The sequence below is a fragment of the Pempheris klunzingeri genome, chromosome 15 (assembly GCF_042242105.1).
Source record: "Pempheris klunzingeri isolate RE-2024b chromosome 15, fPemKlu1.hap1, whole genome shotgun sequence".
Classification (NCBI taxonomy): Eukaryota; Metazoa; Chordata; class Actinopteri; order Acropomatiformes; family Pempheridae; genus Pempheris; species Pempheris klunzingeri.
In genome coordinates this window covers 1,393,967-1,407,741 of record NC_092026.1, presented here as the reverse complement: position 1 = coordinate 1,407,741, position 13,775 = coordinate 1,393,967, and the positions used below count along the sequence as shown (strand labels likewise).

General features: G+C 40.9%; 2 protein-coding genes across 2 annotated transcripts; both read right to left on the bottom strand.

Moving 5' to 3' along the window:
- Positions 1 to 337: 337 nt before the first annotated feature.
- Positions 338 to 3,824, bottom strand: LOC139214040 (uncharacterized). The gene is made up of 5 exons (XM_070844778.1): positions 3,554 to 3,824; positions 3,140 to 3,461; positions 2,660 to 2,715; positions 829 to 1,137; positions 338 to 712 (listed from the first exon to the last, which is right to left on the bottom strand). Exons 1-5 carry the CDS (start codon positions 3,822 to 3,824, stop codon positions 444 to 446), a joined length of 1,227 nt encoding a protein of 408 aa, XP_070700879.1. The 3' UTR covers positions 338 to 443.
- A 6,511-nt stretch (positions 3,825 to 10,335) lies between these two features.
- LOC139214661 (immunoglobulin lambda-1 light chain-like) lies at positions 10,336 to 13,449 on the bottom strand. The gene is made up of 5 exons (XM_070845565.1): positions 13,407 to 13,449; positions 12,997 to 13,314; positions 12,526 to 12,573; positions 10,981 to 11,289; positions 10,336 to 10,861 (listed from the first exon to the last, which is right to left on the bottom strand). The coding sequence occupies exons 1-5, from the start codon at positions 13,447 to 13,449 to the stop codon at positions 10,620 to 10,622; spliced, it is 960 nt and encodes a 319-aa protein (XP_070701666.1). The 3' UTR covers positions 10,336 to 10,619.
- Between the last annotated feature and the right edge of the window lie 326 nt (positions 13,450 to 13,775).

The window sequence follows — 13,775 nt, the reverse complement described above, 5'->3', positions numbered from 1 at the left end:
TCAAGTTCCTTCTCAGTCTCAACAGACACAGCCAATGAAATTATTCCTGATTATTTGTCATGAAACCAAACCGAAAATCATAAAAACACAGATGTTTATTAAACAGAGACACTGTGATATTTTAGTTTAATGAGATTGTTACACTGAGAGAATTTGAAAACCCTTCAACACTCTCCATAATATATTTAAAAGAAGCAGAAGGAAAGCAGAAATACTATAAATGATGAAACATCTACCAGACTAATGATTTAGCTTCATTTTCTGAAAACTTAAAATAGTAATTATATATATGAAAGTGTATTTACAGTATTTACAGAATTTCCTCTGTGTAACTGTATATACATATATATGTATTTGTTTATTTATATAGGTATATATAACTGTATAGTATGTATATGTGTATATATGAGATTTTATGGTGAGAAAAGAGGAGCAGAAAACAGTCAGTCAGCATTTGTGCAGTTGGTGGACGGTCTCTTGTTTCTGCAGATCATCAGCAGACAGAGTCCACAGCAGTACACCAGACTCTTCACTATCAGCACTGTGGACAGCAGCAAGAGCAGCTTCACCCTGCACTGGGACTGGAAAGAGGCTGATGCTGGAGGTGATGGTGGAGGTGATGGTGGAGGTGATGTTGGAGGTGATGTTGGAGGTGATGGTGGATGTGATGTTGGAAGTGATGTTGGAGGTGATGTTGGAGGACCAGAAACTTCTGAAACAGAAGAAGAATAAAACAGAAATGTCAGTCCTCTGCTGCTCTGCTCTCTTGAACAACGTCTCCACATGAAGCTGAATCAGTGCTGAACACAGTCACCAAGCCTTCATTACCTTCTCTTATTTGGGCCTCCACTGTTCCCCCCTCGTGCTTCACAGAGCAGTGGTATTTAATTGTGGACAGTGTCTCCCGACCAATCTCTATGATTCTACCGGTGCATCCAGACTCTCTGAGCTTCAGCTGCTCTCCCTCAGCTTTTCCCATCTTCACCGGACGACCGTTCACCATTTGTCTTTTCCAGGAGAACTGGACCAGAGGAGGAAACATGCCTGAGGCCACACACAGCAGGGAGCTCTTCCCCTCCTGCTGGGCTCTGGATGTTACTGGGTACAGGCTCACCACGGGCTTCACCACCTGCTCACCTGAAGTTTGACAGCAGCAACAAGCAGCACAGACACACATTCACACGGTCAACAGCAGCTCACAGCACAGCACTGCATTCAGTGTGATCCTGGAAACTACCTGGACTCTGCTCACTAAACTACTCATCAATACAGCACAAAGTTCACTGCATACACTGGATTCACCTTCATGGTGACACACCTGTCATGCACTGTCTTCATATGTTCTATGGGGACAGAAGGAAATCAGGATTTGTTTGAATCTACAAACTTCATTCACTACAACTGCAAATGAATTATTGTTCCTAATAATGTGATATAAGGTCATTATGATTTTCCCCTTAAACAATGGACAATCATTTCCCTATATTATGGTAATGTAATATTAGAATAAAGGACAGGTTCAATACATTTGTCATGTCAATCACTTCAACATGTATAACATATTATATATTTACCACCATAGACTTTACCCCAATCAGGACAAGAACAAAGTGGTGCATCAATCATTTCTCTTTTTAAATGACACTTTTTGAAACTTTTCAATAGAGCAAAATGAACATGATATGTCCTGATTTACGGAGGACACACTCATATAAAAGTGATAATACTGAGTATAATGTGACACAATATAATGATTCAATTTATCCTACAGCGGAAAATACTTTTTCCATGTTGGGGATCATTTACATATTAGAACAAATTACATCTTCAACTGAACATCATTTTGCAGTTGATGATTCTCATTATATTTTTAGAAACATATATTTAAAAAAAACTAATCAATATTCATACAATACATTATTCTAATAACTTTTCTGTAACATTTTTAACTGTTATACACAATTACAATGACATGTTTGGATGTGTTGACATATAAGAGAGATCAATCCCTGAGACTAGATTAAAATATAAATAATATAATATAATATAATATAATATAATATAATATAATATAATATAATATAATATAATATTGTCTTGTTTAAATTACAGCAGTATAGAATTCATCATATTTGAGCGTCACATAATATTTATATTTATAGATATTATAACTGTATTAGGATACTAATATATATGCGTGTGTGCCGTTATGTGTCGTCCTATATTATATCACAAACACAGCACATTATATGAGCTCAGCATTAAAAATATTCATTGATTATTGTAAAAATGCAGTTAGTGACATGGTTAATGAGGCATAATGACGTCTATTCTCTTGTTTTCAACAAACAGAGATGGAGCTGAATTACTGAGAGGATCAAATACTGTATATTTGTAACTACGCCGATATCAGACTCTTAATGTATAAATGAGTTTGATCTCCTGCAGACATAAAGAATGACTCCAGTTGTGCAGTGAGATTTAAAGGTATTTTCAGGAATTATGAACCGTTTGATGTAACAACAGCTGCACGGCTGCAAGATTTCTCTACTAATTATCAAACAACTAACATGTGAAGCCCGAAGCAGCAGAAACTGATTAAAACACATTTGAACTCCTTCAATAGAACAACTGAAGGAAAATGAAGGTTTATTCTTACCTGTTACATACAGTTTAGTTCCAGAGCCAAAGATGTAGTAGTAGCCATATCCTCCCACAGTGAAACAGCCTGAAACAAAAACCTGCTGCTGCTGAATGTGTCAGCTGAGCTGAACGAGTCCAAATGATGAAGCAGAGTCATATTTCAGCTCCATGATGTTTCTCTAATGTTCACATCAACACCACTGTCTCTTCTTTCTTTGTCTCTTTAGACACACCAGCAGTGCTGCTCTGTGGGTGCTGATGTCTGTCAGTCCTGCTTTAGTCCACATGGATCGGACCTGGACCAAAGGATGGATGGATGGATGGATGGACATCAAAGTTTGTACACACGTTCTTGGTCCCCAGAGGATCAACTTCATTAACTGACTGTGTTGATTCTGACTTTATCATGCAACTTTTTATCTTCCTGTCACAAACAGTCTGACGGCTGTTCATCTGCTGGTTTTTGTTCAGGCTGCAGGGATCATTTCTCACTGTGGGAACATCCTTCCAACAGCTGCAGTAGTAGGAGGCTGAATGAGAGAGTTTAACTCTCTGGATCTGCAGCTCCCAGCCGTTCTGTTTCTTCACAGCTGAGAAATCATTTTTCTGAGGATGATTGTAACGTGAATCAACTCCACCATTATTCTTATTAATATCCAGAATCACTGTGAATGTTCCTGTGTCTGTCTTCTGGTACCAGAGCACATAACTGCTATCACACTGGTCAGTTCCTCCACAGCTGAAGGAGACCTCTTCTCCGACTCTCCTGGTCAATGTTAAATCATCCTGAATCAGCTCTGCTGCCATGGCAACCAGCGCTGTAGAGACACAGACAGGTAGATGGAGGTCAGTGTGACAGTGTCTGCTAAGGCCTGAGTTTGCTGGCTCCTGATTGGCCGGAAACACTCACCTGAACACAGCCAGCACAGAGCAGCAGCCGGGAGGAAAAGCATCTTGTGCGGCGGTGTTTCCTCTGGGGAACCTGGGGAGAAGTGGCGCTCCGATGCAGCCGAGGCCAAACGAGGACGAGCTGCCAGATCAGACGAGGGCCGCGTGGTTTCTAACAGGTCCTCAGACCTCCCATCAGCCCCTGCGGCGGACAGATAAGGACGCTGCTGCTGAGTGACGCTCAGCTGAAGCTGTGCTGTGGTTTTCTGCTGAGTCTGAGGTTTTAGATTCATTTCTTACTGACACTATTTATCTCTGCTTTATTCTCAGTGTTGTTAATGTTTCTTCTAAATGATTCTTCCTTCTCAGACTTGTGTGTTTCTCTGAACTCATTCAGTCAGAAGTTTCTTCTTCTTGATTTCAGTCTGACAGCAGATAAAAACTCTGAGAAACACAAAAAAACCTTCCTGTTCCCACAAACACAGTCAGGTTGGTGGTGAATTCACTAACACACTCTGTTATCTGTTGTTCAGCAGCTGGGATGAAAAGACAAAACTAGGCTTTTGTCCAGAGTGAAATGTTTTCAACCTTGGTGGGGACAAAAGCTGCCTGGATGTCGTTTCATTTTCCTTTTGGTCTTTTCTGTCTTTTAAACGTCTTCTTTCCTCCCAGCGCTTCAGTCTTCAGTCTGTTCCCTGCAGACGGATCTGATCTTTGTTTCTGTCTCATGTTTGTGTTCAAATAGATTTTCTTCATGCTGTAAACTGCAGTGAAACCAAGAAAACACTAATAATCCCACTTCTGCTTCCAGTTGGTTTTAAACAGTAACTCACACAAACGCTCTGAAACTTTAAATGTTCTTTCAACACTGATTACTGATCTCATACATTTGATTCTGACAACAGGAGGATTTAGGCCGTAGAATAAAATCATTCCAACAATATTTATATCACAGATTTTGTGTCTAAATAATTATGTACATTATTTTTCTAAATAATATTTCAATCTTTTCTCTGCTGTGGACTGTCTGGGTATAATTTAAAGTGCAGTTCCACATCAAATCAAACTGTTGTAAAAAGTATTCTGTGGTTATTCTAGTTCAGTTTCATTATCATCTATATTTGTTATTGTCTGCAGTTGTTTTTAATTAAAATATTCACATATTAATTCATAGAAAATGTTAAATCATGATTCTAATATTATGAAATAAAGACAAACTGCAGCTAATTTGGAAATGACTGAATATTTATTCATATATATTCAGTTCTTCTTCATCAGTTTTATTGTGTATTGTGAAATATGTCTTCACTTTATTGAATCCTATATAGGAGCTGCTATAAAAGATAAGCTGTACCTGTATCTCCATGTTCAGCTGTTTTCAGGACAGAAACACGTCCTGACTCTCTGTATTCTATAATATCTGATGATATTATAGAACATTTGATATCATACATATGAAATGATGCTGATGTTGTTCCCAGATGTTCTGACACTACAGTCCTCTGTGTAAATCTGTAATTCTCTCCTCATACTACAGTTTATATGTCAGTACTTCTATCTGTTCTGTGCTGCTGCTGCTGCTGCTGCTGCTGCTGTGAAGAATAAAACCTTCACACTGCTTCCCTCTAGTGTCTGCAACAACACACTGTTTCAGACTCCACTAAAGCTGCAGCTGCTTCTGCTCCTACTGTTGGTGCCTTCTTTGTCTTTCTAGCATCACTGTTACACCAGGCCTTCCTCTCTGGCACCAGTGCTCATGGAGACCTTTAACGTCTCTCTGGCCCCGTCCGTTATTCCCACGTGCTTCAAACTGTGGACAGCGTCCCCGTCCGGAGGAAAGCTCATCCCACTCTCAGCCACACCAAACCAGCATAAAATACTGCACGTTTCCACCGCTCTCCATCATGTGGATTATAGAAGTTCATGCCTGAGGACAGCCTGCGTAGGCCTGGCTCAGATCTGGAGGCCTGGACGAGTCCCAGCAGAAATGCAGCTCTGTTAAGTTCAGTAGAAAGGCTGGACACACACGTGGACTGTGGAAGCTGAAGGAGACTTTTAAACAGGGTTTTATTGCAGGCGTGTAAACATGGCCGACCAGGAGATTCCACGTGGTGGAAAACAGGCGGCGAGAGGCGGAGGAGCGGGTGGAGGCTGGAGATCTGGGAGTCCTGATGGTGAGTGGAGCAAGCAGGTGATTCAGACCCAGAGTGTGGTGTCTGTGGCTGGTGAGGACAGAAGACCTGGAGCACAGGAGAGCAAAGGTAAGTAACACAGGGACACCAGAGAACTAGCGGGGTTCAGCCGTAGTGTCTGAGAGACCACCGACAAACCAGCAACGAGCGGAGAGCTGAGCCGGTCCATACTGGATGAGCGTCAGGTGTGCAGCTGAGAGCCTTTGTTTGATTGTCTCTTTACATTTGATGTATTGATTGATTATTGTTAGTTCTTTCACAGCGAATCCACTCAGATCACACTCAAAGCTGTTATTTTCACCTTCACCTGAAAGCTTTGCTCATAAAGTACGCTACAATAGTTCAGTCTGTAACAGATTAAAATGTGGATGACCTTTTTTCTCTCAGGCTCCGTGAACACTAAACATTTCTGTTTTAAACGTTTGCTCAGTTTACACCTAAAGGTGACTGTACTTCTGCACTTTGGAGCTCCTAAAACAAAGAGATTTGAAAATGCTGCTGACCTTGATTTAGTTTGAAAACTCTGGGACTGTGTTTTAGTCTGAGCGGATGAAATGGAGACCTCTGAAAGCGATGAGGCAGACACAAACGTTTGCCTCCAGTTTGGGTCTGAAGAGTCATGACGTGTCCTTCCCTTGACTGCCTTCACTCCGGGACAGTCCCACCTTGTCCTCAGTCTAAACAAACAAATCTCTGGTCCTACTTTACACCATTGCTCCTCCGTAGTATTTTCTGCAAACAGCAACCAAATGCAGAGTAGAGAATGTGCTTCCGGTTCACCCTGGCATGTGCATACCTGGTGTACATGAGTGTAATGCTGCTCGTGCTGAAGAGTCACAGGGGGTCGTTTTAATAACATGTGAACTGAAGTAATTCAACTGCAGGACATGTTTATATATCCAGTTCTTACTGTCAACAAGGCAGGACATACCAGGGTACATCTGTGGTACAGGGCTCCATCGGGACAAATAGTTGGGTGTCATCGACGTAACCATTGAAATCAATGTAATCCACACACAGGATTTGCCCCGGGGGTAACATGTATATAGTGAATAAGAGGGGATCCAGAACAAAGCCCTGTGGGACCCCTGCCGGTAATGGTAGTCAGAGCAGCAGAAGTAGTAAATGCATTGTGTGTGAATGTGTTTGTTTCCCTGCAGCCATTGAAAGGCAGCAGTGTGAAGGATGTGTGGATGTGTTCTCCACAGCTGTAGCAGTGTTTGTATTAATAACAGAAGTTGCATCAGGTGGTGACGCAGTGCTTCATTACAGCCACTAGAGGGGAGCAGCGTCACGGTAATAATCCTGACAGATGTTTCAAAATTGGTAAAACATCTATAGATACATACATAATAACTTTTAGTGAAGTATTAGGCAGTTAAAATGAACTGTACCCACAATCCACCACTGTTATGTAATATATATGTATTGTACTGTATGTGATCTACGTGTCCAGTGCTGACTGACAACAATAAAAACACATGTTGTTGCATTCGGTGGCTCTTTGTACTTAATAGTTCTCAGGGTCGTCTTGCCAGCTTGGAGCATGGTCAGATAATATCAGGCTTTCTATGAGCTCCCACAACAACTTTCAGTATTTGTAGGACAAAGTTCTTATTTTATACATAATATTCAATATTTCTAATGATATTATTTTATTTCCTTTGTGTTACCAGCTGTAGTTCCTGTTTTTAATTCAAATGTTGTTTCATTTTGCTTTAATCTCAGTTTGATCGATTCCTAAGCACGTTTTGCAAAATGTGTTTTATAGATATATTTCAGTTTTCTCATTCTTATTTCAAGACTAATGATTATCATGATGACAGGAATATTTTTTATCATTGTCTATTATTATTATTATTACTTCTCTTGTACGATTTTGTTTAATTGGTCTGCAGAGTACCATCACAAAATATTGAAGGTTGTGTAAAATAATATTCTGAAATGGTCGGAAACACAAATCAAACTATTCGTCATTTATACAGATATTTTCTGCTAAATAACTTATTATATTGTATAACGTATATTATTGTATATTACAGTTGTGCTCATCAGTTTACATACCCTGGCAGAATTTATGATTTCTTGGCCATTTTTCAGAGAATATGAATGATAACACAAAAACTTTTCTTTCACTCATGGTTAGTGGTTGGGTGAAGCCATTTATTGTCAAACAACTGTGTTTACTCTTTTTAAATCATAATGACAACAGAAACTACCCAAATGACCCTGATCAAAAGTTTACATACCCCAGTTCTTAATGTCGTGTATTGCCCCCTTTAACATCAATGACAGCTTGAAGTCTTTTGTGGTAGTTGTGGATGAGGCTCTTTATTTTCTCAGATGGTAAAGCTGCCCATTCTTCTTGGCAAAAAGCCTCCAGTTCCTGTAAATTCTTGGGCTGTCTTGCATGAACTGCACGTTTGAGATCTCCCCAGAGTGGCTCAATGATATTGAGGTCAGGAGACTGAGATGGCCACTCCAGAACCTTCACTTTATTCTGCTGTAGCCAATGACACGTCGACTTGGCCTTGTGTTTTGGATCGTTGTCATGTTGGAACGTCCAAGTACGTCCCATGCGCAGCTTCCGGGCAGATGAGTGCAAATTTCCCTCCAGTATTGTCTGTTAACATGCTGCATTCATCTTGTAACATCAATTTTGACCAAGTTTGCTGTGCCGTTGTAGCTCACACATCCCCAAAACATCAGCGATCCACCTCCGTGTTTCACAGTAGGAATGGTGGACCTTTCATCATAGGTCTTGTTGACTCCTCTCCAAATGTAACGTTTATGGTTGTGGCCAAAAAGTTCAATTTTGGTCTCATCACTCCAAATGACTTTGTTCCAGAAGTTTTGAGGCTTGTCTCTGTGCTGTTGGCAGTTGTGGCTGAAATTTTTGTTGGTCTACCTGACCGTGGTTTGGTTTCAACAGAATCCTTCACTTTCCACTTCTTAATTAGAGTTTGAACACTGCTGATGGGCATTCTCAATTCCTTGGATATCTTTTTATATCCCTTTCCTGTTTTATACAGTTCAATTACCTTTTCCCGCAGATCCTTTGACAATTCTTTTGCTTTCCCCATGACTCGGAATCCAGAAACGTCAGTGCAGCACTGGATTAAAGATGCAAGGGTCTGTCAGGAGCCCAGAAACTCACTGACCTTTTATACACACACACTGATTAAAAGCAAATAGATCACAGGTGAGGATGGTTACCTTTAGTAGCCAATCAAACCCGTTTGTGTCAACTTGTGTGCATGTTATCAGACCAAAATCTCCAGGGTATGTAAATTCTTGATCAGGGTCATTTGTGTAGTTTCTGTTGTCATTATGATTTAAAAAGAGTAAACACAGTTGTTTGACAATAAATGGCTTCACCCAAAGACTAACCATGAGTGAAAGAAAGGATTTTGTGTTATCATTCATATTCTCTGAAAATGGCCAAAAAATCATAAATTCTGCCAGGGTATGTAAACTGATGAGCACAACTGTATATGTGAACAAGAACAAACTAAAAATCCTGATTTTGATGACCACTGTCCTCCAATTAGATAGTTAAAAAGACAAATGTGAACCAGACATGAACCACTGAGGCATCAGATCAGAAAACACTCATTAGTTTGTTCAGGAGGGCACCGACAAAGAACCCTTTAGGGGTGTTTGTGTGAGGACTTGTTGGCTCTCATCAGCTCCAAGTCTAAACTGTAAAGTTCACCTCTGAGAAAAAGAGAAAAAGCTGCAGAGAGGAAGAAGAGTTCATGGGTGTGAAGAGCAGCAGATATGAATCTGCTCTCAGTGGTTATTAGGACTCATAAAAAACTGTTGACAGAGAATCAACACTTGGTTTCCTGCAGCAGACGGGCTGTGTGGGTTTCTGCTCTGCAGCCTCCTCACCGTCAGCTGCGCTTTTTCACATTAGTAACACGGCGACAGTTACAACCGTGGACTCTGGTTAAAGGATCATTCCAGGAACTTCAGTTTGACTTCAGCGCTCAGTACTCACTGTCTCAGCTTTGATCTGTGGTATTAATCAGTGAGAGAAACAGCTCAAGTCAGAACTGACCAGCTGAAATAAAAGTAAAAATAAATAAAAGTAAAAGTTTCTTGGCATATTATTGGATCAGAAACAATAAACACACCCATCATTTGGCCAACATTCAACCCTAAACCTGACTGATGAAGCCTCCATGTCATCATGTTTTAGCAGTTGCAGCTTCATAGCAGCTTGCTCTGCTGGTCGTTCATACGTGTGAACAACAGCGTCATCAGCGTAGAGTCGAACATCCAAACTGACACAGTTATAAAAGGGGTCAGTTCTGGACCTGGTGACACACCCTCACCTACTGACTTGTATATAACAGCTATATGTTTGTGTCAGCTTATCTTTGTGTGGATTTGTTGTCCTTGTTTAGCTGTGTGCTCATATTTAGATCTTCCTGCACATTTGTCCTTGGCACTGAGTCAAGTTACTTCTCAGTCTCAACAGACACAGCCAATGAAATTGTTCCTGATTATTTGTTATGAAACCAAACCGAAAATCATAAAAACACAGATGTTTATTTTGAAAACCCTTCAACACTCTCCATAATATATTTAAAAGAAGCAGAAGGAAAGCAGAAATACTATAAATGATGGAACATCTACCAGACAGCTAATGATTTAGCTTCATTTTCTGAAAACTGAAAACAGTAATTATATGATTACAGTAGTATTTACTGATTGTTCCTCTGTGTAACTGTATATACATATATATGTGTGTGTGTGTTTATGATTTTTATATGTATGTACAGTTACAAAGAGGAAATTCTGTAAATACTGTACAGACTATTCTAAGTGTATAGTATGTATATGTGTATATATGAGATTTTAAAGTGAGAAAAGAGGAGCAGAAAACAGTCAGTCAGCATTTGTGCAGTTGGTGGACGGTCTCTTGTTTCTGCAGATCATCAGCAGACAGAGTCCACAGCAGTACACCAAACTCTTCACTATCAGCACTGTGGACAGCAGCAAGAGCAGCTTCACCCTGCACTGGGACTGGAAAGAGGCTGATGCTGGAGGTGATGGTGGAGGTGATGGTGGAGGTGATGGTGGAGGTGATGTTGGATGTGATGTTGGAGGTGATGTTGGAGGACCAGAAACTTCTGAAACAGAAGAAGAATAAAACAGAAATGTCAGTCCTCTGCTGCTCTGCTCTCTTGAACAACGTCTCCACATGAAGCTGAATCAGTGCTGAACACAGTCACCAAGCCTTCATTACCTTCTCTTATTTGGGCCTCCACTGTTCCCCCCTCGTGCTTCACAGAGCAGTGGTATTTAATTGTGGACAGTGTCTCCCGATCAATCTCGATGATGCTACCGGTGCATCCAGACTCTCTGAGCTTCAGCTGCTCTCCATCAGCATTTCCCAGCTTCTCTGGACGACCGTTCACCATTTGTCTTTTCCAGGAGAACTGGACCAGAGGAGGAAACATGCCTGAGGCCACACACAGCAGGGAGCTCTTCCCCTCCTGCTGGGCTCTGGATGTTACTGGGTACAGGCTCACCACGGGCTTCACCACCTGCTCACCTGAAGTTTGACAGCAGCAACAAGCAGCACAGACACACATTCACACGGTCAACAGCAGCTCACAGCACAGCACTGCATTCAGTGTGATCCTGGAAACTACCTGGACTCTGCTCACTAAACTACTCATCAATACAGCACAAAGTTCACTGCATACACTGGATTCACCTTCATGGTGACACACCTGTCATGCACTGTCTTCATATGTTCTATGGGGACAGAAGGAAATCAGGATTTGTTTGAATCTACAAACTTCATTCACTACAACTGCAAATGAATTATTGTTCCTAATAATGTGATATAAGGTCATTATGATTTTCCCCTTAAACAATGGACAATCATTTCCCTATATTATGGTAATGTAATATTAGAATAAAGGACAGGTTCAATACATTTGTCATGTCAATCACTTCAACATGTATAACATATTATATATTTACCACCATAGACTTTACCCCAATCAGGACAAGAACAAAGTGGTGCATCAATCATTTCTCTTTTTAAATGACACTTTTTTAAACTTTTCAATAGAGCAAAATGAACATGATATGTCCTGATTTACGGAGGACACACTCATATAAAAGTGATAATACTGAGTATAATGTGACACAATATAATGATTCAATTTATCCTACAGCGGAAAATACTTTTTCCATGTTGGGGATCATAATATTGTCTTGTTTAAATTACAGCAGTATAGAATTCATCATATTTGAGCGTCACATAATATTTATATTTATAGATATTATAACTGTATTAGGATACTAATATATATGCGTGTGTGCCGTTATGTGTCGTCCTATATTATATCACAAACACAGCACATTATATGAGCTCAGCATTAAAAATATTCATTGATTATTGTAAAAATGCAGTTAGTGACATGGTTAATGAGGCATAATGACGTCTATTATCTTGTTTTCAACAAACAGAGATGGAGCTGAATTACTGAGAGGATCAAATACTGTATATTTGTAACTACGCCGATATCAGACTCTTAATGTATAAATGAGTTTGATCTCCTGCAGACATAAAGAATGACTCCAGTTGTGCAGTGAGATTTAAAGGTATTTTCAGGAATTATGAACCGTTTGATGTAACAACAGCTGCACGGCTGCAAGATTTCTCTACTAATTATCAAACAACTAACATGTGAAGCCCGAAGCAGCAGAAACTGATTAAAACACATTTGAACTCCTTCAATAGAACAACTGAAGGAAAATGAAGGTTTATTCTTACCTGTTACATACAGTTTAGTTCCAGAGCCAAAGATCAAGTAGCCATATCCTCCCACAGTGAAACAGCCTGAAACAAAAACCTGCTGCTGCTGAATGTGTCAGCTGAGCTGAACGAGTCCAAATGATGAAGCAGAGTCATATTTCAGCTCCATGATGTTTCTCTAATGTTCACATCAACACCACTGTCTCTTCTTTCTTTGTCTCTTTAGACACACCAGCAGTGCTGCTCTGTGGGTGCTGATGTCTGTCAGTCCTGCTTTAGTCCACATGGATCGGACCTGGACCAAAGGATGGATGGATGGATGGATGGACATCAAAGTTTGTACACACGTTCTTGGTCCCCAGAGGATCAACTTCATTAACTGACTGTGTTGATTCTGAACTTTTTATCTTCCTGTCACAAACAGTCTGACGGCTGTTCATCTGCTGGTTTTTGTTCAGGCTGCAGGGATCATTTCTCACTGTGGGGAACTTCTCTTCACACAGCTGCAGTAGTAGGAGGCTGAATGAGAGAGTTTAACTCTCTGGATCTGCAGCTCCCAGACGTTCCGTTTCTTCACAGCTGAGAAATCATCTTTCTGAGGATGATTGTAACCTGAATTAACTCCACCATTATTGTTATCAATACGCAGAATCACTGTGAATGTTCCTGTGTCTGTCTTCTGGTACCAGTACACATAACTGTTATAACACTGGTCAGTTCCTCCACAGCTGAAGGAGACCTCTTCTCCGACTCTCCTGGTCAATGTTAAATCATCCTGAATCAGCTCTGCTGCCATGGCAACCAGCGCTGTAGAGACACAGACAGGTAGATGGAGGTCAGTGTGACAGTGTCTGCTAAGGCCTGAGTTTGCTGGCTCCTGATTGGCCGGAAACACTCACCTGAACACAGCCAGCACAGAGCAGCAGCCGGGAGGAAAAGCATCTGGTGCGGCGGTGTTTCCTCTGGGGAACCTGGGGAGAAGTGGCGCTCCGATGCAGCCGAGGCCAAACGAGGACGAGCTGCCAGATCAGACGAGGGCCGCGTGGTTTCTAACAGGTCCTCAGACCTCCCATCAGCCCCTGCGGCGGACAGATAAGGACGCTGCTGCTGAGTGACGCTCAGCTGAAGCTGTGCTGTGGTTTTCTGCTGAGTCTGAGGTTTTAGATTCATTTCTTACTGACACTATTTATCTCTGCTTTATTCTCAGTGTTGTTAATGTTTCTTCTAAATGATTCTTCCTTCTCAGACTTGTGTGTTTCTCTGAACTC